Genomic DNA, 27,786 nt, shown 5'->3' on the forward strand with positions numbered 1-27,786 from the left:
AATGCAGTGGCAAAAAATGGGCACAGTACTCCAGCTGCAGCCTCACCAATGCTGAGTAGAGAGGGAGAAGCACCTCCTTGGACCTGTTGGCAACACATCAGCTGATACACGCCAGAGTTCTGTTTGCCCTGCTGGTGACTTCATCACACTGTTGGCTCATATTCATCATCTGGTCAATTGTAACCCCAGGTCTCGTTCAGATGCTGTGTCAGCCAGTGGGCTACTGCCTATTCTATAGTTATGGTCAGGACCACCCTTGGGAGGAGGAGGTGGGCAAATTTGGGCAACTGTGCCAGGCCTTGCGGAGCTGGGTAGAGTGGGTGCAACGACTCAGCCTCACTGCCAGCTTTGCATCCAGCTGCTTGGCACCTCTCCCCCCTCCGCCTAATCTGCCACCAGCTCTTTCATGTCCTGAGCATGTGGGGGTTGGGCCCCACACAGGTTGATTTGACCCAGGTCCCACACCCTGCTCAGGTCATCTCTGGTTATAGTAAAGGTTCTTCCTACCCAGATGGAGGACCTGGCACTTTTCCCTGTTGAACCTCACCTGATTCTGATCAGCCCATACAACCAATCTGTCTAGGTCATCCTGGATCCTTAATCTATCTTCTGGTGTGGTCACATTTCCCCATGGTTTGGTATCATCAGCAAACTTAATCATAGAGCATTCCACCCTTTCATCCAAGTCATTAATAAATATGTTACAAAGCACATGTCTAAGCACCAATCCCTGCAGGACACCACTAGACAGATCTCCAGGATGAGGCCATCCCATTGATTACAAGTCACTGGGACCAGCCTCTAAGCCAGTTATCCACCCACCTCACTGTAGGCTGGTCCAGGCCAATCCCCTCCAGTATAATTGAGAGTGTTTCATGGGAGACAGAGACAAAGGCCTTACTGAAGTCTAAATAAATAATGTCTACCTCACGTCCCTTGTCCAGCTTGTTACCAGATTTGCCCATCACTTCGGGGTGTGCTCATTTATTAGGGATATGTTTCTAGGGTCTTTCTAATTCTATCAATGTGCTGCTTGTGTTACTTGTGTTTCTATATGGACCTGTATCTCTCCCTTTTGCAAGTCTTTACTCCCAATGGAGCTATCTTGCAGGACTCAGTTTCAATGGGGCCAGGTTCCTCCAGCCACCAAATCAGTCAAACACACACACACACACACACACACACACACACACACACGTGTGACATGCTTGACCTGGCTGGGTTGATCAGCAAGTACAGGGTGACATCCATATGCCAGGAATCAGTTCATTAAGGTAACAATAAAATGCAGTCAGACACAAGCACACAGGTGAACAGAATACCTCCAAATCAGGTTGGGTATCCAGCTGACACCCTCATGGGCCAGCATTCAGTTCATTCAGGCATGTCTGAGCCAAACTTGGTCAATCAGCCTATACAAGCTGATCCCCTTATGTGTCTCAAACTCAGCACGTCCCAGTCTTTTGCTCTAACTGTCCTAGTAGCAGTAGCCTTTTGATGAGCAGGCCCCACATTATTTTGGGGGCTTTACAGGGATCTTTGGCTTGGGTAAAAGAAGCATTGCTGCAGAGCAAGTGGGGAAGGGGATGTAGAGAAAGAAAAAAAATCACCCAGTTAGCACCAGTTTGACTATAAGAGTTATTTATTGCTAAGTATATGAAATTTATGATGGTACTAGTAGTAATAGATATGCAAGGGAAAACAAACAAAAACAATTACAATATTACCCTGGTTTATTTGAGTATTTGGGGAAACCTAGCACAAGCTTAACTAATAAAATTCAGGTTCAGAAAGCTATGCCTAGAGAGAAAAACAAAGAGAGAGAGAGAGAGAGCTGGGATCTTACCGTTCGAAGGCAGTTGGGTGTTTTATTGACAGGCAAAGTTCCTAGCACAATCGTTGAAAGTTAAACAGGCAATGGAAAGAGATGATCCATTTATCCCAGCTTCTCGAGAACAACAGCGGATGGTGTCAGAGAAATTTCTCCCTCTTGAAGCACCCTGTTTGCTGCTTTATAGCTTTCTTACACCTTTAGTCCAGCCTTTTCAAAGCATTCTTTTAATTGTGTAAATCAAGAGGGTCCCAAGCCATAACTGAGAGGGAAAATCCTGCTTTATGAACAGTTTCAATTTAAATAAATTACCCTTTTCAGTGACGAGAGGTTATCTGGTTTGGAACATCTTAAGAAACTGATTAACCACCAGGAAAAACAACGTTTTAATGAGTAACCAGGCATGTAGGAGCCAGCTTGAAATTATTATGAATATACTGGAAGGGATACCACACTGTGTCTTCTCAGATGGCCTAGCTATGCTTGCACTGTGGAGTCAGCATCACTGTTTTGTATTTTACCTGTTGTGAACAAGCCTCAGCTTAGCATGACTTTCAGATCTCACTGTAGTCTTTTAACATACTTAGGGGGATTGATTACTTGGCGTGTTCATAAACTTTGTGGGGAGAACTTCCACCAGTTATCCTGGGAAACGTATGACAGCATTTGTGGTCAGGGCTCCAACAGGCTGGACACTGTGATGAACCCTTAACCATTGTTCAAATGTCTCCTGTACCCGCTCTGGCTCGGTCTCTTGCCTCAGCATTCGCTAACCCGGCAAACGAGTTTTAGTCAATCCAGGCCATAAATGCCCCAGCTGGAACCACGGAATATACAGCCCAAGTTGCCTATTAAACTTTTCTTCTGCTTAGTTCTGGTTAGATGACATGTGTATGTGGCCAGGGGAGGCGGGGGTGTGGAATAGATAAAAGTCCTTTGTAAGTCCAGCAAGCTGGGTGCCAGGGCTCCCTCAGGAACACAGAGATGTTGGCAGGTAACAAGCTGGTTAGTTACCTGGTCATAAAAGGATACCAGGTTTGTTGGCCATGATCCACCCTCCACAAAGCCATCAACTGACAAGAGGACTAGGAACTCCTCTACCGATTCTGGCCGATACCAGGTTCTTTAAGGAAGTCTCTCTTTAACTTTTCCCTTAACTCTGTTTTTGATGTGGAGATTAAAATTAATGTTCTTGCCATGGCATTTAAAAGGTAATGTGCTATTAAAAACCAATAATAAAGGACAGGGTGAAAAATCATGATCCCTGTTATAGTCACACCAACTAACTGTCCGTGAAAAAGGTAAGATTGAATTCAAGGCCCTGCTAAATTCTGAGTAGGTCCTCTTTAGTGCTAGTCCACAGCATGCTCACTGTTCTGCATTTATATCATTCTTTAAATAAATAAATAAAAGTGGATTGAGGACTTCTATAAATGTTTTATTTCAAATTCTTTATGAGCAATCCTGCTTCAACTTAAGCAAATAGTTGTATACATCACGGTGAAGAGATGCACTTCTGCTCCAAAAAAAGGGAAGACAATAAAATATTATGTAGGTAATATTCCTGATTCTCACTTCAAGCAATATCAGCACTTACACTGAAAAACTAGTACTGAAGCCTCCTAGAGAATGAAAATACCTAAAGCTGTGTTAAAAATGTACTGTATGTTTTGAATCAAAGTCTACTTTACAGGTGGCACCGTAAGTGGCAAGGCAAGCCTGTGCCTGTGCCTGTAGCAGATCATGGAAGGGATAGGCATCATAGTAGCATGTAGGGCAGGAAGGAGAAAGTAAAATAGCAAATTGTGCAGGTACCACAGAGAAGGAAGCAGAGCAGCAAAGCACAATATTTCACATGCTGCTGCTCCAAATGCCAAAGTAGTTAATAAGACTGATTTCGCCTTCCCTTGGTTCCTTAATTTCACTTCTCCATCTAACACTAAAAGTTTAATACATTCATTTGGTTTTGATTATTGCAATGCTAAAGGTAAATATTTTTTTCCTCTAATGCCAACCTTGAAGTTGCTTCTTTTTGCAAGTCACAAAAATTAAACATTTTCAGAGATTAAATGAACTACACTGCGATTTGAAACAAGTTGAAAAGAGGTAGAAGAAAGTCCCTTTAGATATGTGGGGAGCCGGAGGAAAAGCAAGGGCAACTTTGGACCCCTACTAAACCAGATGAGGCAACTAACCCCCAGGAAAAAGCGAACTTGCTAAATGGGTACTTTGTGTCAGTTTTCCATCAAACCCATGGGACGGCCCTGCCCACTATGGTGAGGGCCAGGTGAGAGAGATTCCTTGCCCTCCATCGAAACTCACCTCGTGAAGGAACACCAACAGGCTGGATACCTTCAAGTCAGCCGGCTCCAATGGGTTACACCCAAGGATACTCAGGGAGCTGGCGAGCATCATAGCTCAGCCCCTGGCATGGATCTTTGAGAGTTCTTGGTGCTCTGGTGAAAGTCCCTCTTCCAATCATCGGGCACATGACATGCCTATCTTTAAGAAAGGGAGGAAAGTAGATCCATCAAGATACAGGCCCATCAGCCTGACCTCTATCCTGGGGAAGGTCTTGGAAAAGATTATCAAGCAGGCCATCCTTAACAGACTAGCTGAAGGCAATATCCTGAGGGAAACCCAGCATGGGTTCATTGCGGGTAGGTCTTCCTTGACCAATCTCATTTCCTTTTATGACCAGATGACATATCACCTGGACAAGGGGGAAGAGATCAACGTCGTATACCTCAACTTTAAAAAAGCCTTTGATCTGGTACCCCACGATCACCTCTTGGCTAAATTGGCTAACTGCAGCCTTGACATCACCATAATCCACTGGCTGGGAAACTGACTTTGCAGTAGGACCCAGAGGGTGGTGGTTGATGGGAGTCAATCGTCTTGGTGCGCTGTGACCAGTAGGGTCCCACAAGGCTTTGTCCTAGGGCCTATACCGTTTAACATCTTCATCAAGGATGTGGACATTGGTGTCAGAAGCGGACTGGCTAAGATTGTGGATGACATCAAACTCTGGGTAAAGCATCCACACCCAAGGACAGGAGGGTGATCCATGCAGATCTGGACAGACTCATGAAATGGGCGGATGAGAACCTGATTGTGTTCAACACTGAAAAATGCAAGGTTCTCCACCATGGGAGAAAAAACCTGCAGCATCCTTATAGGCTTGGTAGTGTTATGCTGGTTAGCACTACGGATGATAGGGACTTGGGGGTCATGGTTGACCGCAAGATGAACATGAGCCTTCAGTGTGATGCTGTGGCTAGTAAAGTGAGCAAAACCCTGGCTTGCATCCATAGATGCTTCTCAAGCAAATCCCGGGACGTCATTCTCCCACTGTACTTGGCCTTAGTGAGGCCGCAGCTGGGGTACTGCACCCAGTTTCAGGCTCTGCAATTCAAAAAGGATGTGGAAAAGTTTGAGAAGGTGCAGAGGAAAGCCACACGCATGATCAGAGGGCAGGAAAACAGACCTTATGATGACAGGCTGAGAGCAATGGGGCTATTTAGCCTGAAAAAGCACAGACTCAGGGGTGATCGGGTGGCCACCTATAAACTTATCAGGGGTGCTCATCAAGATCTGGGGGAATGTCTGTTCACCAGAGCCCCCGCCAAGGGATGACAAGATCGAATGGTCACAAACTCCACTGTGACCAGTTCAGGCTGGACATAAGAAAGAACTTCTTCACTGTCTGAGCCCCCAAGGTTTGGAACAGCCTGCCGCCTGAGGTGGTTCAAGCACCCACTTTGAACACCTTCAAAACACATTTGGACCCTTATCTTGCTGGGATCCTATGATCCCTGCTGACTCCTGCCCCTGGGGCAGGAGGCTGGACTTGATGATCCTCCAGGGTCCCTTCCAGCCCAAGTGTGTATGAAATCTATTAAACATAACTATTTTCAATATGCTATGAATTTAAAAAAGGAATGGAACACTGAAATTAAAATAAAAGGCAATGCAGAAAGTATTAGCATTCCCCCCTGCAGAGACTCCTGTTTTCATTAGAGCATTTTAAATGTTTTAATAATTCTAAAATAGTAAATCTGTTCTTTGCATCCCCACACAACTGGTGTATTATTAGCATTGAAATGAAAATGTTAATAAGTTCTGACATTAAAATGCTAAATAGATACGTCAGCCATCACTAGAATGCCATCACTTCTGAATAAATACATCTTTAGGTTCTCTCTTATCTACACTGAAGATGTGAAAGCTCCAATGAGAAGCTTTAGAACTTCACATGGGAATGGAAACCACCATTCAACAGCTAAATGAAAGCAGCCAAGGCACATGAAGTTGATAACATTTAAGGGAGCACATCAAGGGAAATATGATTTTTACTATCACCGTCCTCTGCCAGTGTTGGATTTCATACAGAATCAAAGTTAACAACATTGTAAACCAGAAATCCACCAATACAGAACCATGTGTGACTATTGTGCATTATATTTAAATAAGTAATGGATAGTGATAGTAATGTAATGGCTGCTGAGCCAAGCAGTTTGTCAGCAAGGGAATGCAGGGCATAACAAGCAGAGTTGGCACCTGCAGAAGAGGGGGCAGGGCACACTGTTCCAGGAGCAGGGGTGGGAGCAGTTTCCAAGAAGAGAGGAGCAGTTTTATCCATGCCAGGAACTCCTACTGTCCCCAGCTGAGCTGCTCCCACCACTGTTGCATACTCTAGCCACCCCAGCTGTTGCTTTTAAAAGCAGCAGCAGCCGCCAAGGCCTGTTTTGGAGTTCCCCACAGAGTCCATGCCCTGGCAGTTACCATGCGAGGGTGGGAGGTAATCTTTCTAACTTCGTGCCCAGGGTGAGTGCCCCTCTTACCCACTCCTAGTTATGCTACTGAGAGTGGTAGATTGAGACATTCAGATGATGAAGACTTGAAAGATAAACTTGTGGGTTACTAGTTCACAGAACCTCAGTTTAAAAATCAATGCTAAACCCTGTTAAAGGGGGCTGCTTCTATTTTATAGTTTAAACAGTGTTTAGTCAGAAAAAAAGTCAAAACATGTTTTAAGATGCAAGAAACATCTTACAGGTGGATTGTTCTGTAAGGAGATTCCATGTCACCAAGTCTGGGGCACACTCTCCCAATATGCACATACAGTTTTTATTTCATAGCCCTTTTGATTAGTAATGAAACCATTACTGGTTAGTATGCCAACTATTCCGATTAGTATGCAGCCTCTCAGCTCCTGCATCTTCGCTAAGCAGATTCTTTGGCCCTGCAATACCAGAAGAGCCTTGAAATACAGTATCAATTAAGAGAACAAAGAAAGTATGCATATTGATAACTGGTGTACACTGGCAACTTAAGATTTTTTTTTAAATGTTACTAGTAGGGAACACCTCTACAAGAATTAAAATGCAAAGAACTGTGGGGTAGTCTGAGTAACCAAGTGACTTCATGGAAAATATTGGTGTTGACAGAAACATAGCATTGGGACCAAAGACTTTATAAATATTCTGAAGTTAAATAGGCCTTCCATGCCAGCTTGGATTTGGCTTCATTTTTATTTTGATTACTGTTCCAAAAGTTGAAAGCTGGATACAGTTTTAAGGAGGTATAACCTCATCCACAAAGGACTCCATTTCTTCTGGCTTAGTTTAGGCGATACATTTATTAAATTAGAATGCAAAAAGTCAAAATATATTTTACAATGCAAGAAACACATTTGGACACCGGACCTCAGTACAGCGAGAGTCAATGTCTGCAGAATAACAGCAAAAAAACCCAAACAAACATCCTCTGAACAGTATTACAGGTCAACCAACACAAGCAGTAATATTTGCAGAGGGAAAATGTTCAGTACCTTCAACATACACAAACAGCAGCTTAAGAGAAAGTAGCAAGGATCTAGCTAGACAAAAATATTCCTCTAAATTTAGGCCCTAGCAGCACTTTAACTTCTAGCAGATGCCAGTATTATGCAGCTGGCTTTGGCTCCAGGCTGCTCTAACCTGCTGAGTATGAAACAGTTATGGATGAGAAGACATTGCTCTATTAAATGAAACATATGTCACAAGCTGAAACAATAACAAGTGTGACCGCATTTATTTAAACGAAACAGCAAAATAATGCCTTTGAGTTCTACATTTCTGGACAATCAAGTGATGATAAGGACTAGCCAAGGCTTTTTGCATGTTCCTCAGACCAAAGGTGGACAACAGTTTGAACAATTGAGGGGATACATGTATTAAGGAAACTGAGCAACGTTTATAACACTTTGTTAATGTTAAATGAGAAGGATAAAAACACAGTGAAGTACTTCCTGAAGACTTACTGTCATACCTATAATGTTTTACTTCTATTGAATTCAAGTCTCCAAGCCAAACCTGAAACAATGCATAGGAAAAATAATGCAACGCCCAACTTACTGGCCTTTCTGCTCTGACCTAAACTACCCATCTTTGATCTATGCAGCTTCTCTTTGCAATACTTGGTATAACAAAAGCTTCAAGAGGGACAGGGAAAGGCTTGTAAAGTATGTCTAGGTGTTTCACGAAGACCTAAGGTTCAATTTCTGGATGAGCATGGTTAATCTAACAACTTCATTTCTTTCTTCCAGCTATTAGGAGAACTGAGAGGTGTTTATTTCACGCTTACAATTCAGTCACAAGATTAGCAGTGCAATCTCGCTGAAGTTAAACCTTTCTCACCCATGATAAAGCTGAAGATCACTTGCTTTATTTAAAAACAAAAACAAAAACCTGCTCCTATGAACTCCAACTATAGGTAACTAGAATATGATATACATTTTCCCTGAATTGTTCTACCCTTTAGCAATTCAAGGGGCTAATCCTGGAGATGGAAACAGGCGTTAAAGCTTTTAACAGTATTTACAGGCAGTCATTTGCTGCTGCCTATGCTGGCATTCCCACAAAAAGTCATTGCTATGAAGATACAGGCCAAATGTTAAATTTAATGCTAGCCTATATGATCACATATTGAGTTTTCTGGTTAAGTGACACAAGGGCTAAGACTATATATTCCTGATGAACACCCCTTTCAAGAAAAAAAAAAAAAAAAAGAAAAGAAAAGAAAAGAACATAATCATTGTACTGATAAAATGCACAAGGAGAGACTGTAGCCTTAAATCTCAGCAGGCAAAACCAATGGGAGAATGTATGAAGAGAAAGTTACATTTTTTTTTCAAAACAAAACAGTCTTCCAACTAAAGCAGTGGGGGCGCTGTCAGAACTTAATGTTATCTGAGACATCATGAGAAGCTTTTAAAAAAAAAAAAAAAAAAAAACCAAAAAAAAAAACCCACAGAAGCCATTAGAAAGAAAATCATTTTGGTACTGTCAATTTAAAACTATTTCAAACACACACTTCTTAATCATAAAAAAATAAATATTTATAAACTATTGCTGGCTCTGCCAGAAAACTTCCTGAAGGTATTGGAGAAAAATTTATTTTAGTGGATATGAAAGAACATCTTATGTATGTGGGAGAAAACAGGGAGAGAAGAGAGAATAAGGGCCTATATCTCCTTATTCCAAACCTGGCTTAAGAGTTCTCATGAACCACTCTTGAGATCCTGTATTTTAAGTGTACATTCCAACACCTGCAAAATACTTTCTATAATAGCCATAGCTTGTATTTGAAAACAATTTTAAAAGATGCCAAGATTAGTGACATTGCACAAAACTAGAAAATAAATTTGTGCATAAAGTGCATTACATTGCCATTAAAAAGAGAGATGTTACAGACTTATACAACAGGCAAAAATTGTGCCCTTTACAAACATTCTGCAGGTTCAAGCTGCAACATGCATGCATGTTCACGCTTGAAATAATTATAGGCAATACACTTCCTTCTTATAAGAATCTGCTAATACAGGATATGTCAAATATTCTACCACCTTACTGAAAATATTTTAGTCAGGTATGCATCAAATTCGACTGAATTAGGTAGATTAACTGTAATCCAATGAATTTATGAGGACAGTGCATATATCTGTTGAAGATTCTGCATCTACTCTTCCCACTCCTTATATTTCAAACTACCAAAACCAGTTTTTCATTAAATTTTTCCGCAATGCAACATGAGTTTTCTGAAATACAGGAGTGTGGTAACTTTTTTTTTTTTTTTTTAAACAAAGGTTCTTTATATATACACAAAAAATGACTTTGTTGATACAAAGTTCCATGACAAAGTGTTTATTTCATACTTTGTTAGTTTTCCAGGCATTTAAAAAAAAACCCCAAAATGCACCTTTTCCTTCTGTAGTCATCCTTTGGAATAATCACAGGAATGTAAAAAAAAACTAAGAGTGCAAGTAACCACAGGAGCACAATAAGGTTCAATCCCATCTTCTGCTACAGCAAGATATGCTATACCTGGAAAGTGGCATGTTGCAGCTTTCACAAGCACAGCAACACTGCCACATTTCAGGACGAAGCCCTAAATGCTTACCAGATTATAAATATTGCTTTGGTGCCCAATCACTAGCTTGGAGGGAATTATCTAATTAGAAACACTTAAGGCTACAAGAAAGCCAGCTTCTTAGTAGATTTAAAATTATATATGTTAAGGAGAGTTGGATTTATCACAGCAATGGATAACCACCACAGGACAAAGTCAAGAGTATCATGTAATCATTTTTGTATCTCTGGCAGAGAAACAGACTGCTTACTAAAAGATAACATTTGAATAAAAACAGTGTACAAAGAAGCAACACTCTACCCCTCAAAAATATAACTCTTCCTAGCTCACAGCCAGTAGTAAATCCTGTACTGCATAGTGTTAGATAAATATAAAATATGCCTGTTTTTTTTTCTTTCCAAGGGGGGGAGAGAGAGAATAAACTTAAAAGCAGCATTGTTCCCTCCCCCTGTCAGAAATGTAGGCATGTATGATATGGCTAATGGGGGGGGAAGGGGAGGGAGGGGGAATTACATGCTTTTGTAGAACATAATTGAAGTGAATGACAGTTGAAAAACAAAAGTGAAAAATGTGCAAAGTGTCCAAGAAGAGAGAGGGGCACAATCTTTTAGACAGGATGCTCTGTCAGGAATTTGTCAGGAATTTCTTCCTCTAGCTAAATCCCTGGCTTGGCAAGTCAAAATAAGGGTGGCATCGTAGACAGGGACAATGCAGGGGATAGGCATCTATGACTCTTCAGCAATCTGAAGCAAAGAGTTGATAGCTGCATCCTTGTTCCCTCCTTGGGCTTCTAGCACTGAACGGATTACTTCCCTGTCCATGTTGGGAAACATGTCCTGGATATATTTCAGATCTTCTTCGTTACACAGGTGCTGAGGGTTAACTGCAGGAGATGGTACTGGCACTGGTACCATGCCTGGGTTGCAGACTGCAGGCATTCCTGGAGACAAAAAACATACATAAAAAGGAAATTAAGGACTCCTATTACATGAAAAACAAAATGTATGTTTTTGTGCAAATGAAAAACTCCTTTCAGAAGCAAACACAAAATAATTGTATAGGTGCCAAATTTGACCAGACACAGAATTTACCTCAACTGTTCTAAACAAAAGACATACTATTACAATCTGGACAAGTGGTAGTGTTCCAGAAATGCTGTTAATATAGCCATGGATATACTATGGAGACCTAAACAGAGATAAACACATGTCCCAACAGGATTTACAGTCTTATTAGAGGTAGCCAGAAACCTTTCTTTTTGAGCTCATAACAAAATCATAATTAATATAAAAAGGATAGTGCCATTAACTGTAATGTCCTTATGCAGGTGTCAGCATCCTACAGCTCTCAGCCCAGACCTGGCCTACCAAGCACAGGCATTTATGCCATTAGATGAACAGTAAGCATGCATCATTTATTGGCAAAATATATATAACAGTGGTCTCTGCTCCCTTAGAGCCAAGGTATTAATTCAGGTAGCTCTTACTGAAAGTTTGCTGACTCTCGTCTATGAGTTTATGACACTGTAGTATACAAATCTTCTTTGTTGCCATGTAAAATCCAACTGAATACGCAATGCAATCCAGCCATTGAAGCTTTATAAAAAAGCTCAGGGTATAACCTTAACCTTAGGCTATGGAAGTATATGGAAAAAACTCTGATTAAAGGGTATTTCTATACAAGAATGTAGCCTCCATTATTTCAATAAGAAAAATGTTTCTCTTAAAAAAACTCATTATTTCCACGTAGATTGAGCAGATATTGGCAAACCCAAATAAACAGTGTCTAGTTATTCCATGTGTAGTATTAGGCCTCTGGAAAATGTTATGTTTTCCCCTGATATAACATTCACAGTGAATTGTAACATGCCACATGTTCAGGGAATTTATGCCAGGATAAAAATGGGAAAACAACCACAAAGATGTCCTGAATCTAATATGGAACATCTTTGAGGCAGGTTTGTAGCAAGCTTTAAACCAAACATGTGATGCATCCTGGACACAGGGCTGCTGATGATGATCAGCTGAATGGAGGTAGTTAGCCATGTTAGCCTGTAGTCAGGCAGATGGCAGGGCAGATATGCAAGTTATAGACTAACTAAAAGCATAAACTTCTGTGAACTCAAGCTCAATTTATCAGATACTGTGAAAGGACAAGTATACAGCAGTGTATGAAGTGAAGTGAGTGATCCGAATACAAAGGCTATAGAGGGAGGGGGAAGGAGGACATTGCTGGGAGAAGCAAACAAGAAAAGAGGGTCAGAAAAGCCAACTCAGGTAATGGGATAAAAATCCATAATCCTTATTTAAATCATGCTACACACAATCCAGTCTACAGGCAACTTCACGTTTCAGAATTTCCTGTTCAAATTGTTTTTTAAAAATGTACTGCCTGAGAACAGCAATCCTGAGTGGATTGTAAGAAGCAGGAAAGGGGCAGCCTCAGCATCTGGGATACCATTGCTCAATCCTGTGAAAATCTAGCAGCCACAGATCCCAAACCAGGACTCGGGGCTTTTCCCCCCTTGCCAAATCCCTGCAGCATGGGGCTGTCAATACCCCCATGCACAGGAAATCCATTGGCTCTCCATGTTCAGGGACATTCAAAGCCCTGCACTACAGCCAATGCCACATCACAGATTCCTCGGGGTTAGGGAGCTCCTAATCCCCAGCAGTCATGTAGGTGGATGGATGAAGGTTAGTATGAAGATGGGGTGAAGGGGAGGGGAAGAATGGGGGAGGGACTGGGTTGGGAGCAAGGATGACAAGCAGCACCGTATCTGGGATGAGGCATACAAAAACCTCAGATCTTAACTGCATGTTCATATTAAATGTCTGCCAGCAGCCTTCAGGAGTACGGTGAGACAGAGGAATTGTTCTCTTTTTACAGACTGACACACAATATTTCTCAGAGAAGCAACAAAATCAGTTTGGAATCTGCATTATGCAAAAAAAGGCAAGCAAAGCAACTGCAGTTTGAAGTTGGAGAGTTTCTTTTTCTTTTTTTAAATGGTGTTTTCTTAAGTTTATTCCTAAAAAATACTATGTGCATTCCACATTTTCTTCACCTGATGAAACAATAATTGAGAACCACTCCGCAGCTGAAAAGGTTAAAGAATACAGTTCATTTCAAAGGCACTCCTGGAGTATAGACACGTGACAACTTTATTGATAATCAAAAAGATATTGATGCAAGTAGTTATGACGCAACTGTTAGGTTTGCATGGATTCTGTAGCAATACAAGTGTAGCTAGACTGCTCCAACTTTAACCCTGCCTCATTTAAGGCCAAAGCCAGGGCAATTTAGCTATCTTTTATTGCTACAGTTTTATGAAAAAAACAAACTGCAAAGCTCCAGAGCACTTGAGTTCTAGACTACAATACTGTAGTAAAAATATGATCTGATTGGACAACTTTGAGCAGGAAGCAATAAAAACTATACTTACTTTCCAATTATGTAGGGTACACCATCTGCCTCTCACCACCTACTTACTAGTTCAGAATAAGACATTAATTTGCCATTCTGCAAACATTTGCTGATCTTATTTTTAAAGAGACCTCCCATGATCAAAGTGCCATATATCAGCTGTACTAGAAAGTCTGAGTAGTTGAATAGACATGATCAACAAAAGCTAACATATGGAAAGTTAATTGTGATTATTTGTACTACAAAACAATTAGTGAGAGCTTTACACTAGGGCATACAAACCACTGGGACTGCTACCAGATGCAAATAAATGTCCTTTGTTTACAATTCTTCCTAGAAGTTAGTAAAGACTGACATTTTACTTCTAAAGGTCTAGGTTTTGAATCTTCAAAATCTAGTTAGAGCAAATTGATGAGGCTTTCTTCAACTGAATATGGCAAAAAAATACCCCCCTCCCAATATCAGAGTCCCGATGAAAGCAGGACACTGTGTGAATAATTTTTTAGTACCTACATCATATCTTTGTTTCTACTGTTTCTCTCCTCCCACTAATACAGTGTTTTGAATAAAACTAAGAAGGACTGACAAATGTGGCCATTCCTTAATAAAAATTTAACTCCTGCTTTCCACAAGCAAGTCAAGTGTGTCAAACAAGGAACACTTTCTGATGCTCCACAAGGATCTCCAACTCTAACCTTTATCAATTATATAAAGGTATTTTCCTCCACTGTCCTTTCCCACAGGTATAATTTAAAAAGAAATTGATCTTGGGTAATTCACTGGGCACTCCTGCCCACCTTAGATGACTCTGGCTTAGAACTGACTGCCACTAAGTATGTTGCTCAAAAGCCTTATTCAGTAAAAATTATGTTTGCAAGTAGGCTAAAGAACACTATGGGCAAAACAATCCAAACCACTAAGTTGGGGGCAACTAATCCAAAAAATGTGAGAGAGGGAACGTGGCTGGAAGTTAATACTTTGAAATACAGCAGCAGTTTCTAAATAATTTGTAAAAATGAAGACTTTATGGAAAACCTTTTTCTCCAAATCAATTTGTTATTGGGCAAATAGCAGTAACCATATCATTCAAGAAAAGAAAGTATCACTTAAGTTCATTTTTCAAGTAACTGAAACCCTACAGTAAGAATGGATCATCTTACTGACAAATTTCAAGTTTGATATTAAAGTCCTTTCTTAGTACAGAAGCCGAACTAGTCATCTCTAGAACTATGAATGTTTGCAAAGATTACCACCTCCCACCCCTGATCCTCCCTTCCCCACTGCTGAGTGGCCAGGAGGCAATGAATGCCATGATTTTAGTCTCTTAACAACTCAGCAGTAGGGGAAGGAGGGAAGAAGGGGCATGAGGTTGAAAAGAGCAAGATTAAAGGCAATGTTGCGCCACAACTTGCACCACAATTTAGATAGGTCCCTAAGCAGAGTCATCTTTTGTGGACCCCTTCGACAGTCTGCAGACCCACAGGTTGAAAACCACTGCTGTATAAGCAACTCAGTTCACTGACAAGTTAGACTGAAGCTAACATTTTAAATATTTTCCATAAATACAAGCTGCACAGCACTTGTGCACTCTTGTTTCAGAATTACACAGAAAGTACCACAAACCAAGAAGTTTGGAGTGTTGGCGTTCTCTAGCACAGTGAGATTACAATAGGAAACATGCTGGCATAAGCAATGACATTCCAATATAAAAATGCACATGTAATATAGCAAAGTCAATTGCCAGCATATTTGTGATCATTTATACACAGCAGTGGAAGCAGCAAGGAGTAGAGTTTATCCAAACTGCACACACCATATCACACAAATATTTTGCTTTTAGTTTCTAGTTCAGTCAAGTGCCTTATGTTTCTTCACATCAAAGGTTTGTATCTTTCAGTAAAAATTTTTCATGCTATCCCTCTATCACAATGGACAGCTATTCATGCAATATGTTATTTTAATGGGTCTGAAACCTGCACTGGCTTAAGACAAATGGAAGTGGGATGCATAATTCATTTATACCTTTTTTGGGGAAAAAAAATATTTTTTTTTTTTTAAACACACTTACATGGGTTTATTTTGTACAAAATAACTTAGTTGTGTAAGGATTGAGCCCTAAATAAATGGTGGCCTCAAGCCTTTAGATACATACCAAATTCTGCCACAACTTTGTATTGTGCAAAAAGAGGACATTAACAGCATTCCCAGCTTCACTGAAATCCATGGGAAGTAGTAGTGGTGGATGTCCTGCAAGTTTGTGAACCGACTAGTACTCTGGCTCAGCTAAATAAGATGGAACCAAGCCAGTCATTTATACATACAATATTTTGCCTAGAACTCAGAATACCAGTAAATACTTGATTTCCTGAAAAGTTAAGTACTCTTGAAGACACTTGACTGGACAGTGATACTATAATCAGGGTGAGGATGTCACAATACGTATGAAAGTTTGGTTTTAGGTGTTAGAGCATTTCACTTTCAAGGGAAAGGGAGCTGATGGGCTACTTTTTCAGAAACGGTAACAAGTACCCAAACTTGAACGTGTACATGCCAGTCACTGTAGTCATAAAGTATATGCCTTTCCTCAAATACATGATTCAAAGTGGCACTCTAAATGGTTACGTGCACGGGAAATTCTGTACATTTCAGTGTAGATGCATGTTTAGCATTGAGATGAGGAACACACTGATGACACATGCTTGATACAGCTATCACTTTGAATGAGATGTGCATGAGAACTTAAATCTGAATCCTGCATAAAATTAGAGAGTTCAAACTCTTAATTACTGTCTCAAGTCTACTGAAGGCCTCATCTATTAGGCACACAAAATATGCCTAACTACAAAGAGCCCAATCACCTTTGGACCAATAGTCTAAAGAGCTGAAAACCTATCCACCTGATTACTCAATACCCAGAGACTATTTATGCATTTTTGCCTTAAATGGTTATTAGATAAGATGTACAAAATGAAACTAGACTCTTCTTACTTCAAGCAGTTCCTTTTTCACTTGAACTAGCATCACTCCTCTCATTTGCTCTCTGGCCAGACCCAAAGTTTAGGGTCAGGATGCTAACCCACTGGTTATGCAATAGGAAGATCTAAAGGGTACCCCTAGCCTAGCCGAGCCCATAGCTTTATGATTTTCTGGGAAGTTGATGATGGGGGGGTCAAACTCCTTCAGTCTGAGGACAGCCCAAAAAAACAGCCTCCAAGTTTTTGGTAAGCACCTCCAGCCACTAGGCTACTGCACAAAGAATCTAGACTCTTCGTCCATCTAGTTGTGATGCTACAAGACCATGGCCTTAAGTCTGAAGAGTTCAGATTGTGAATAACACAGAGATACCCAACTCAGGGCTGCAAAGAGTATCATACAAAGCATAACTCAATGGCAGGGAGGCCTTCCTGACATTCTCTTTAGTCTCTCTTACTGACTGCCCTGTACGACTCCCTTAACAGCGTGCTGGATGCTGTGAATTTCATCCAAGAGGCAAGGTCACCCATTCCATACCCATTTAACATATGGAATACTTAGATGTACAACATTTCCCCCTGCCCCAAATTCCATTTATGGATGTGCAACCCTAAATTTTAGGCAAGACCAGGTAAGCCACTAGGTGCATTTTAATTAAGCCTAGGTGACTTCGTAAATAGTATTAGTCTAAACCAATGACCACCAATCCATATCTCAGTATCACTATCCTACTCTCTATGGCTTCCAATGTTGTTCAGGGCCAGAGAAAATTTAAAAGCAGAACTTCATTTGAGGGGGTGGGGGAAGCAGACAAGGAAGACGGCAGGAACATAACTACACTGGTATCCTTTTGTAGCAACAGAAGTGGCTACAATGCAACTCTATTACATTGGCATGATTTTGATAAGAAATGTTTGCAGCAAAACCACTACCAACATGAATCATGTTTCATTCAGAGGCCAAAGTTAGGGTGATTTAGCAAACCTGCACTGTTACCAGATCATGCAGATGTAATAGCTATTGTACACTCCTGAGCAGCTGGCTCCCCCCGCACTGAAAAGTGGTTAAAAGTTATATTTGTCCAAATGCAAGGAGAACCAATTCTACCCACTGTTCAGCAAAAGCTGGCAACTGATCTAAATTAACATTGCTTCCAAAAGGTTAAAAAAATGGAGGAAGAGTTTAATTATGTCAATGCAAGATATAAGGGTACAAACAAACATCACTAAACAGTAGATCAGTCGCATCCCACCACAGCTGATCCACTTCACTGGATGAAACACAATACCTATTATCTGACAATGAGCAAAAACCCAATGAAGAACAGGTAACATGTTCTCTTTGTGTCTCTTGCTATCCCATCCTTCCTTGCTGTCCTGACACAGGGTGACATGGGAACTACACCGACCCATGTGGGTCCTGGTAAGGAGGCACAGGAACAGGTCCTGGTGTAGGGCAGTGTGGGACTTGAGGAAACCCCAGCGTCCAGTGCCTCCAAGCCAGGACATGCACACCTGCAGACACCTGAGAAACCCCAGATAAGTGTCTGCAAGGTGGGAAAACTAAGCACACACTTTAAGGGCCTGATCCTGTGCATCCTGGGAATGAAAGTTCCCAGAGAGTGAAGGATCAGGCCCATAAAGTCTCCAGCGAGCCAGCCTACAGAGGCTGGAGAATGTGAGCAGTTCCACATTGTCCATACTCTCCCACCTTAAAGAAAAACAGACGGTCACAAAAAAAAATCAGCTGAAGTTCATGTCAACTTTGTCACAGCCCCAAACCAGGGTGCAACAAGTTATATGGACATATGCTTGCTTTGCCTTTGTGGTGCCATAAGATTGTTTATGGCACCACGAAGGCAACCTATGTTTCCACCCCTTAGGTTTTTCAGTCTTATAAACAGGATACAAGGCATAGGAATGGCAGATTGCCTTGCCAAATGCAACTGGATAACCTATTGATATCCATGATGTTCCAATTTTACACAAATCTGCTATATACCTTTGTGTTCTTTTGTTTGTTTGTTTTTAAATCTCACTCTAGTAAGGATAAGGGATAATATATTCTCCTAAGGGCATAGCTGGAAGTTTACCGCTTTTTAAAACAGGAAAACTAAATTTCTCCATGAACTAGTCAAATATTTTTTTTTCTTTTATTAATTTGGAAAGTTAATTCTGCCCTCCGCTAACATTTTGCCTTTGTAACTTGATTTCTAACATTTGGATTAGTCGAGCTGGAAATTTAAAATAAAAGGACTGCATATACTAAAGAATGCTGGCATTTGTTTTTAGGCTTAAAACAGATGCATTAAATCTGGTTTATTGTGACATCCACGTGCAATGCCTTGTGATGCAATGTGCTACGTACAAAGAAAGAAAGCAGCTTGTATGAGCTCATGCAAAGGTTTTTTACCCCCACCATAATGGGTCAAAAGCTTGAAAAACTTACCCAGAGCAAAGTACTCAAGCCCTAAGGATAGGTGAAAATGAAAGGGGAAGGAATAAGATACAGGAGAGAAACATTAATCTACTTTAACTGGGAAATGAATGCTTTCAGCTCCAAGGATGAAGGCCAGGCAAGTTCTGAAATGGCATTTAGAGTTAGACTCTGGACGCCAGCATCTTTAATTTCTCAAGTCCAAAGTCCAACATACTTCAGTACTTAAAACCTACTCCCTAACAAGCAAGGCTGGGCAATTATTTTGGGCGGAAGGCATCTTACTGAGTTTTGGCAAGCCAATCAAGGGCCGCATGACAGGCAGCCGAGGGCAGATAAATGTTAGTTTTCTAAATTTTTAGGGGCTCCGTGGACTGGATAGAATGGCCTGGCGGGCCACATCCAGCCCCTGGACCACATTTTGCCCACCCCTGCCTTAATAAGTATGTGCTACCTGCAGATAAGGTGATTACAGGAAAGGATTTATACCTAAAACTGGAAACGTCTTGTGCCAAAGAAAATTCTTATTCTGCATAAAGGACAAAGTATCCCTGTAGCATTATCAAAAGTTTTTTAATACTGACAAAGCCAAGAAAACAAAAGGTGATACACATAGATGTTTATGCTACCAAACATCAGCTTTCATACTACCATCATCTACTACAAGCCTTAAACTTTTAATCCCAGAGTTTTTCCACTGATTTGCACTGCAATTTAATACGTTCATACATTAATTATATACACTAATACATACCATTTTAAAAAGATACAAAAGGTGCAGCCAAAACGCACCTCGATGAAACCCAAAAGACCTATTTTTAACCTCTCTATAATGCTGCTTTACAGCCATCTTCAAAACATAAATGGATTTTCTTTAAAGCCTATCAAAACTATTCTTTAACTGGCTGGAGATGTTTTCCCACATAGAAGCAAGATGCACTTAGTGCAAGTGATAGCACTTAGTATACTGACTGATAAGCTATTGGTCATCATCAGTCCATGAGACAAGGTAATCAAGGCTGAAGGGATATAGCACTCTTTGGAGCTAATCTGGCAAAAAAAGAAGGGGAAACGGTGTTGTTTTTCCCCTGCTTTTCTTTTAAAAGATTAAGAGTTCTGAAATGAAACATGTTTTGGCTTAAAAAAAATTTAAAAACCTTTATTTTAAAACTGCAAGTCAGAGTATGTGGCCCACCAATAAAAAAAAAGTTTGTCTTCCTTAAATAAAATTCTTCAGAATAAGTTTTAAAACCCACACAGGAATATTCTATTGCTAATTCTGCTCCCAGTCCAATTTATTCTCTGCACCACTAAACACAGGAAAAGTGTGTGGGGGTGTAAACATTATTCTCTGTGTATGTTCCAAGTTTTACATACTTACTACAGTTTTGTATTGCATAGCTAGCAGGAAACAAGCTGGACTCCATTTTATTATGTACTTTATAATTAATAATTCCATATGCACAAAGTTTCAAACTGGAGAGGAATGACTGAGAAACAACATAGTTTGACTTTCAGATTGTAGGCTGAACTGAAACAGAAAAGTTATTACATTTTTTAAACAAGTTCTTATGAAATTATTTTAGCAGCAAGATTTTTTTATGGAGGCATTTTTCAAACAATTTTGCCTTTCCAAAAAAACATTTTAATCACCCCAGTCAGGTGATAGGCATTTATCATCTGAATCTTAAAAACAAATCTTAAAACCCGAAGTTGTTTGAGCTCAGAATGTCTGCAAGAACAAAATAATATCTCACTGGTAAACGCTTAGCTTAATACATTTCCCAGGAGGAAATTAGGGGGCATATATTTAATTTTTTAAAATTCTCTTTAAGATTACTATTAAGGGAAATGGGTTCCAAATACCTAAATGCCTTCTATGACCTCTTTTAAATCTGTGATAAATCACCTCAAGCAGAAAATTGCTTGCACCAAGTCTCAGGATAAAAGCACCTCTTGAAGAAGGCAACACAAGCTGGATACAAGATCATGCTACTGTAAGCTTAAAGAATATAGTGGAATTGTATACCAGTAGGTGACAGGATGAAGTTATAGGCACATTCTCACTAAAGGGGAAAAAAATTATTCCACCCCCACAAGCAGTCCACAATGGGATAGAACAACAAGGGGACGTTCAGGATTATCTTCCCTAGGCAGAGAACTTATGCCCAATGAGTCTTTTTTTTTTTTTCTTTCTTTTTCAGTAGAATTTTCTGAAACCAACTCTGTTTCTGAGATGTTCAAACTAAAGGTCTTTCTACCATATCAAAGCAGGATGGGAGGGGAAACCAACACCAGTAACGTGAAGGAGCAGCACCCTAGGATGTGATGGAGAACTGCCAATGGGTCAAGACCCTGGAAAATGTCTGCCTCCAGTCAGATTACATCCTGTTGAAGTATTCTCCAGCAATGTTACCTGTTCCTAGAAAACAGCTTTAAGGGTAACAAGACAGCTGTCTCTCTCTTAACATATAGGGAACACCCTTCTGTAAAAGGAACTGAACAGAATAAAAAGACAGTCCAGCACTTAAGACATACTGAGGGCAGGCCCATCCATATCACTGAGGATTACAAACAGCTCCAAACAGGGCATTTGGCAAAAGGGCTGACTGAACTGAGCTTTCCAAGGTAGTCATCATCTCAATGTGCAGCTGCATTTGCAAAGGGATTGTACAAATTTTTCTTTTCCTTCAAAATACAGAATCATAGGGTTGGAAGGGGTCTTAAGGGTCATTTGGGCCAAGGAGTAGCACTGATTCAAAATAACTGTTTGAGGGAAGGATTATTTTCAACAAAGTTCTCGCCATCTTTTTTCCAGGAAGGGGGGGGCAGGGGGTCCAGGTACTAAAGAGTAAAGAGAACATATATATGGGGGACAGAAAGATCCCTTTTCCTTCGACCAAGAATGCCACCTAAAGTTGTCGGCTTTTGCAGTTCTACCAGAGGTTACCTGGTAGAGGTTTTCCTGAAGTTGTGAAGAATTAACTGAACAGGAATGTGGGAGCTTGTACTCTTCTGCAACGCATCTGGGAGAACTTGAAACAAACTTTAAACTACCTATAGAATGGATTGCTTTAACAATGAAGCTTTGAAGGACTGAAACATCCATTAATTGATTTCTTCTACCCTTTAGAACTTCTTCTGTCTTCAAAGAAAAAATTGCTTTGAGTCTTAGAGTAAAAGACTCATGAAGCCTGGAAAAACATGCATCCAAAACCAAGTCATTTCACAAAACTAAAATAAATAGCTTTTCATTTATTTATTTTTTTACATAATATGGATGGTTATTTGAGTTAAACAACACCTGACCTTAAAAACTTGTACAGCCAAAGATGTAATATGGAGTTGAGAATGTAACTTCGAATACCCACACTGACCCTCCCTAAAAAACAAAGTGAAAGCACTTGGAAAGATCTATTATGCATTTAAAAGGAGTTTAAAGAGTCCCAAACCACTTTTTTTTTTTTTTTTTTAAATTGCCTCTGAAGTTGTGGAAATAATTCAGAAGTGTGTTAAATAAGAAAAAAAAACTCACAGTGGTCTGAAAAATTAGAGAACTTGGCAGTATTTCCAAATGTTTTCATTCATGTTCACAGGTGAAGTTAACAATGAAGACAAATATGGCAGTAATACAAGTAGGCCATGGAACAGACTGCTATTCCAATACATATAGCAATATGTTTATGTTAAAAGAAGATAAAGACATTCCTGTACTATGGAAAAACAAATTAAGAAATAAAATGTTCTTTTAGTATTTCAATTAAGTACCATCATTAAGTGCACCAAATCTCAGATTTTTCAATTCATGCATTTAAAGAGGGTAATTTTTACCAATGAGCATTCTTGAAAAGATGTTTTAAAATATAGTTGCAAATTAAAGCGGGGAAATCAGTTCATACAAAAAATCACTGCATATCACTATTCTTTCATCTCTAAAGACCTAATTTAGGTCACAGGAAGATAATCCCAGCTCCATCTTTATTTAAATCAGAACATTTCACTACCACACAATATGCTGGGACCAAACATGCTCCAACTGCAATTAAGCAAGAAATTCAGCAGCACGTTTAGTTGTACTGTCCTCAGGTTTGATACAGATCTTATTTATGAAGCAGAGAAATTTTGAATGGTATACAAAAAAAAAAGTAAATGTCATTGGTAGAGAAGCTACAAGAAACAAGAAATATCAGATTATACTTTAGGGGTGTAAAAACTATGCAAATTTGGCTTATCAGAATGGTATCACACAATAGAAGACAGAATCATAGGCTGGTAAGGGACTTCAGAGGTCAGCTAGTCCAATCCCCAGCATAAATGCAGGAATGCTATTCTTAAACAATCCCTGTCAAATATTTATCCAGTTGCCTTTTAAAACCACCAAGAGATACTCTACAGCTTCCCTAGGCAGTCTATTCCACTACCTAACTGTTCCAACAGTAAGAAAGCTTTAAAGGGTAGCCTTCAAAATATCTGAACACTGCAATAATGTCTCCCCCTTAAGCTCTTTCTCCAAGCTACATATGCATAGCTTTGTCAGTCTCTCTACGTATAGCTTGCCTTCCAACCCCCTTATTATTAGTTAGCCACCTCAGGATCCTCTGTCCACATCCTCTTAAAGTTTGGAGCCCAGAAATGCACACAAGTCTCTGGCCATGAACAGGCATTTATTGCTAGCAGTAAGAAATCACTCTAATCATTCCAAATCCCCCTCCCTCCTTTGACCACTCCTTCCTGTCTGAGCCCCAAGGGCATGGCAGTATGGCACAGGAGCAGAGGCACAAAAAGTTAAGGAAATTAACCCAGGCATGCATCCCCCAGGCACTTGTAGTTGGACAGCCCTGATATAAAGAACAAACAGGTTTTTAAAAAGTTATATGCATTGACTTCACATTTCCATAGGATTTGCAATCCTTAGGATCCCATTGTACACATGGCCAGTGTGATTTTGTAGAATATTCACTAATGTTTTAGTCTGAGTGTCTGGCTACTTATGCAGTTACATATCTTACTATCATATGTAAATTTGCTCCTACATTTATTTTACTAGTATTGGCATTTAAAATCAGATGTAGATTCAGTCTCTGTTGTCCCACCCACTAATTTACTCTAATGGAGGTATACTCATTTCAATCTTCCCTTAAGATATATGCATATTAATAAACATAAGTTACTGCAGTGGTTCATAACCCAGAATAAAGGCCTTAAAGGCTCTAACATGAGGGAGAAAATAAAACAGAACAAGATTGATTACTTGTCACCCAATCAAGCCATATATCAGTTCATTAGTATATGAACTTACCACTTTGGCTAGTAGATTTTAACCACAATGCTTTATAAAAAGATATCAAAATTCATAATAAAAGATGTCAGATTCACCCAAATACCCTTGTCTACAAAGGGACAGAGATTTTTTTTTTAGGTAACATTTCTTGTTATGTAGGTAACCCAAAAATCTCTATGGCATTTCCCTGCATCACCTTCATGCTCTAAAGCAAGCATAAACATGTATTGCCAAGAACCCCAGGAGGGAAACAAACCAAATCACAGTTCCTTCTTTAAGTTGTGATTCTGACAACAAATAATTCAACTGCTGTTTCCGAAGTCTGAAGTACAGTTTCATATGTTGTTTATTAATAAAGGCCGCTGCTTAGATAGTAGGCTCTGTCCCAATTATGCAGCGACTTCCAGAGAAAATCCAAAAATTAAGTAACTTTTGAAGGAATATTTGATCTTCAACTACCCGTTTATGCCTAAGGAGCCATTTTCAATCCTTAAATGCCACTCTTATTACACAAAAATGATTAGATCCCATCCCTTTTTCCTCAAACCAGGCCATACAGTAAAAACCTCTCTTCTTCTCCATGAGGAACAGAATTTGGGGATTATGCAAGATCATGTATTCTGTGACTAATATACCCAGCTCAGTGGAAACTTCCAGCATATCATCATTCGAAAGACAGTGGCAATTCAGTTAATTAGTTGCTTTGCAGATCTACTGGCAAGCCCTCTTGGTATGGGGAAACTACAAAAAGATATTACTCAAGCCCTGAGTTTAGAACAGAACAGGTCTTCCACCCATCTGTGGCCTTTTAGAAGGTTTTCTCTGACATCGGGACCTTTACAAATTTCTCTGTGCATCTCCTATATCAACACAATTAGACAATCTGGACTTGGAGCACTACTCAATAGTAGAGGTAGAAGTACCTTTACCTCTGATTTCCATGATGCTCTCAGCATCTGGGAACCAAGTATAAGGTTCCCTTAAACTAGGAAGAGGCACTTGTTAGGATCTATGATCCAGCACTGGATCAGAGACCCTGATGATGGCTGAGCCAGGCATCAGAGCCACTACACCTGCCCCTGATCCCTGGCTAATACAACTTCCCCAGTTCTCTGCAGCTGGATTGGCTGCCAAGTGTCACTCACCCCGTATAAGTCTCATGCTACATGACACACTTTGACACAGCCTCAGTATGTTCCAGCAAGCCTTGTGTTCATAGCTGTCCCTGGTTCTCCTGACTTCTGACCTTAGCTTTGGCTTTCCTGACCCTTATCTTGAATCTCCCCTGGATCTCAGTACTGGTTCTACTCTCTCTGGTTTCCTGGCATCCCAATTCAGCTCAGCTTCCTTGACCCCAGTCTCAAATCTTGGCACCAGCTCTAACCTTAGCTCCTGACCCTGGCTTATATCTCTGACTATGTCTCTGGGATCTTTTCTCTCCATTCCCCTGGAGCCCAGGTCCCACACTCTCTGCTCTGCTGACCCAGGCCCCAATCTGATGATCCAGGAATTTGTGCCCCCATCCTGCTGACCCCCTAGTTGTGCCTCAGGACCTATCTATCTGCAGTCCTGGCCACATACATCCCAGCTGAAACCTTAGAGCAATGTATCATGTCTGTATTTCTCTGGGGGCACAACTGCTGTAAAATTTAAGCTCAGTTCTCATTTATGAAGAGCTTCGAATCAAGTCAAATTGACAGAAACACCACTTGACTGAACTGGCACACAAATGAAAACAGTAAGGAGGTGTGAACTGCACCAAGTAAGTTCAATCAAAGGCACTGTAATTGTATATTAAGCCTAGTTTTAACAGCAATGCCACTTACTATTTCAATATAGGAATGTCCTGCTATTCTAGAGTGTCATGCAAGACAGAGATGCAGAATGCAAAATCTAGGAGGAATGCTTACAGTTATATTTTCCAGTGGAGGGCCACCCAATATGCATGCAGTCTGGCCAATTCACCAAGCCACAGATAAGCCTGGTGGGTTGCATGAAGCCCAGGTGTTGTGCACTACCACTATTTAACTTCAGTGACATCCTGACTAGTAAACCAAGAGCCTTACATTACACTAGGGATGGGGATGGTCTCCTCTGCCAGCTTAAAACCTTGGCTACATATAAAAACAGTGTGGTATGTGCAGTACGTCTGTGCAAAACACCATCATTTTGTTCACCGTTTTGAAGGGACAGTGTTTCGTTTAATCATTTTGTTTAGTTTAGTTGAAACTGTTGCGCTGTTTTGACACATTTTGATGTTTCACCCATAGGCTATAATGGGGAATCATGAAAATGCTTCAAAACTTTGTCATTTCTTGCCTGATTTTGGTGAAAATTGTAGGAATGGTAGCTCCTTCTGAGGGCACGAAGCCTGCCAAGTTTCAAGGATATAGGTGCAGAGGTTTCTGGAAAACTACCCCTCAAACTGTTCAAAATGCAACTCTTGACACTTGCCAGCAGTGGCAGCCTCCGCTCATCCAGTGTGCAGATCCGGGATCTCCCACACCCTCGGGAGAAGTCCGGCACAGCCCAGCAGCCCTCCAGGGATGCAAGCCCCCAGATCTGCCTGCCAGATGAGAGGAAGCTGACACCTAGGACTGGCACTGAAGCCAATTAAGCCCAGCTACAAAACATTTTGAAACCTTTTGAGTACCCCCGTTTTGTTTCAAAGCCTATTGTTTTGTTTCGATTTCACTGTTTCGAGCTCATGAGATGTCAAAAAAGCTTCAAAACAAAACACCTGGCAAAATTTTACACAGCCCTAATGTGCAGTTGTCTATGTGAATTGCAGCAATTTACTCCTTAAATTTAGGAGTAGCTTTTTCCAGTTCCATCATATTTAACAGACTCATGACTCATCTATAAACAAACAAAAATGGAATAGCTCAATTTTACTCCAATATTTAGAAATGTATCCAAGAATAGGGCTGGACTAGATGCCCTATGGAGATCCCTCCCCACACTCCAAATTAGCTAAAGCCAACACCTGGCATGGATTACATTCAGGAAAAAAAAAAAAGTAATAAGAGCACTCTTATTCTGGACATGATTATTTTGGAACAGAATGCCTGCTAGCTACCTTTTGGGTGGTAATATGTTTTTGGAGGAGAAAGAAAAAGTGAGCAAGTGAGTTCCCAGACAAGAGTCAGCCTTTCTTTACATTTTGAACACAGTAGAACTTCAGTAGTTCTCTGTTCATACTAAACAAAGGATTCTTAAAGAGAGATGGTAAAGAAGGAAAACCTACCTGCAATAGGCACATATCCAACTCCTTGCTGGTACACTGTGGGCATCAGGACCACTGGCTGGGGCTGCATCATCATAGCAGCTGGTACAGACTTGATAGGAAAAAGATGACAGAAAGATGTAAGATTATTGCAGAAAGATAAAAACCAAAAACATCTGCACAAAATTCTTGCATCTTGCA

The 27,786-nt window shown here is 40.3% G+C and overlaps 1 protein-coding gene across 1 annotated transcript in view; it reads right to left on the bottom strand.

The window, feature by feature from the left end:
• Positions 1-7,346: 7,346 nt before the first annotated feature.
• Positions 7,347-27,786, bottom strand: part of TOLLIP (toll interacting protein) — a 39,053-nt gene continuing 18,613 nt past the window's right edge. Inside the window, exons 5-6 of the mRNA XM_090032453.1 lie at positions 27,607-27,697; positions 7,347-11,183 (exon numbers count right to left, since the gene is read on the bottom strand). Of these exons, the coding sequence (XP_089888579.1) occupies positions 10,969-11,183; positions 27,607-27,697 (306 nt within the window). The 3' untranslated portion in view covers positions 7,347-10,968. The remainder of the gene's footprint in view (positions 11,184-27,606; positions 27,698-27,786) is intronic.

The sequence above is a fragment of the Crocodylus siamensis genome, chromosome 2 (genome assembly GCF_052110815.1).
Source record: "Crocodylus siamensis isolate JL-2025a chromosome 2, ASM5211081v1, whole genome shotgun sequence".
Taxonomy (NCBI): domain Eukaryota; kingdom Metazoa; phylum Chordata; order Crocodylia; family Crocodylidae; genus Crocodylus; species Crocodylus siamensis.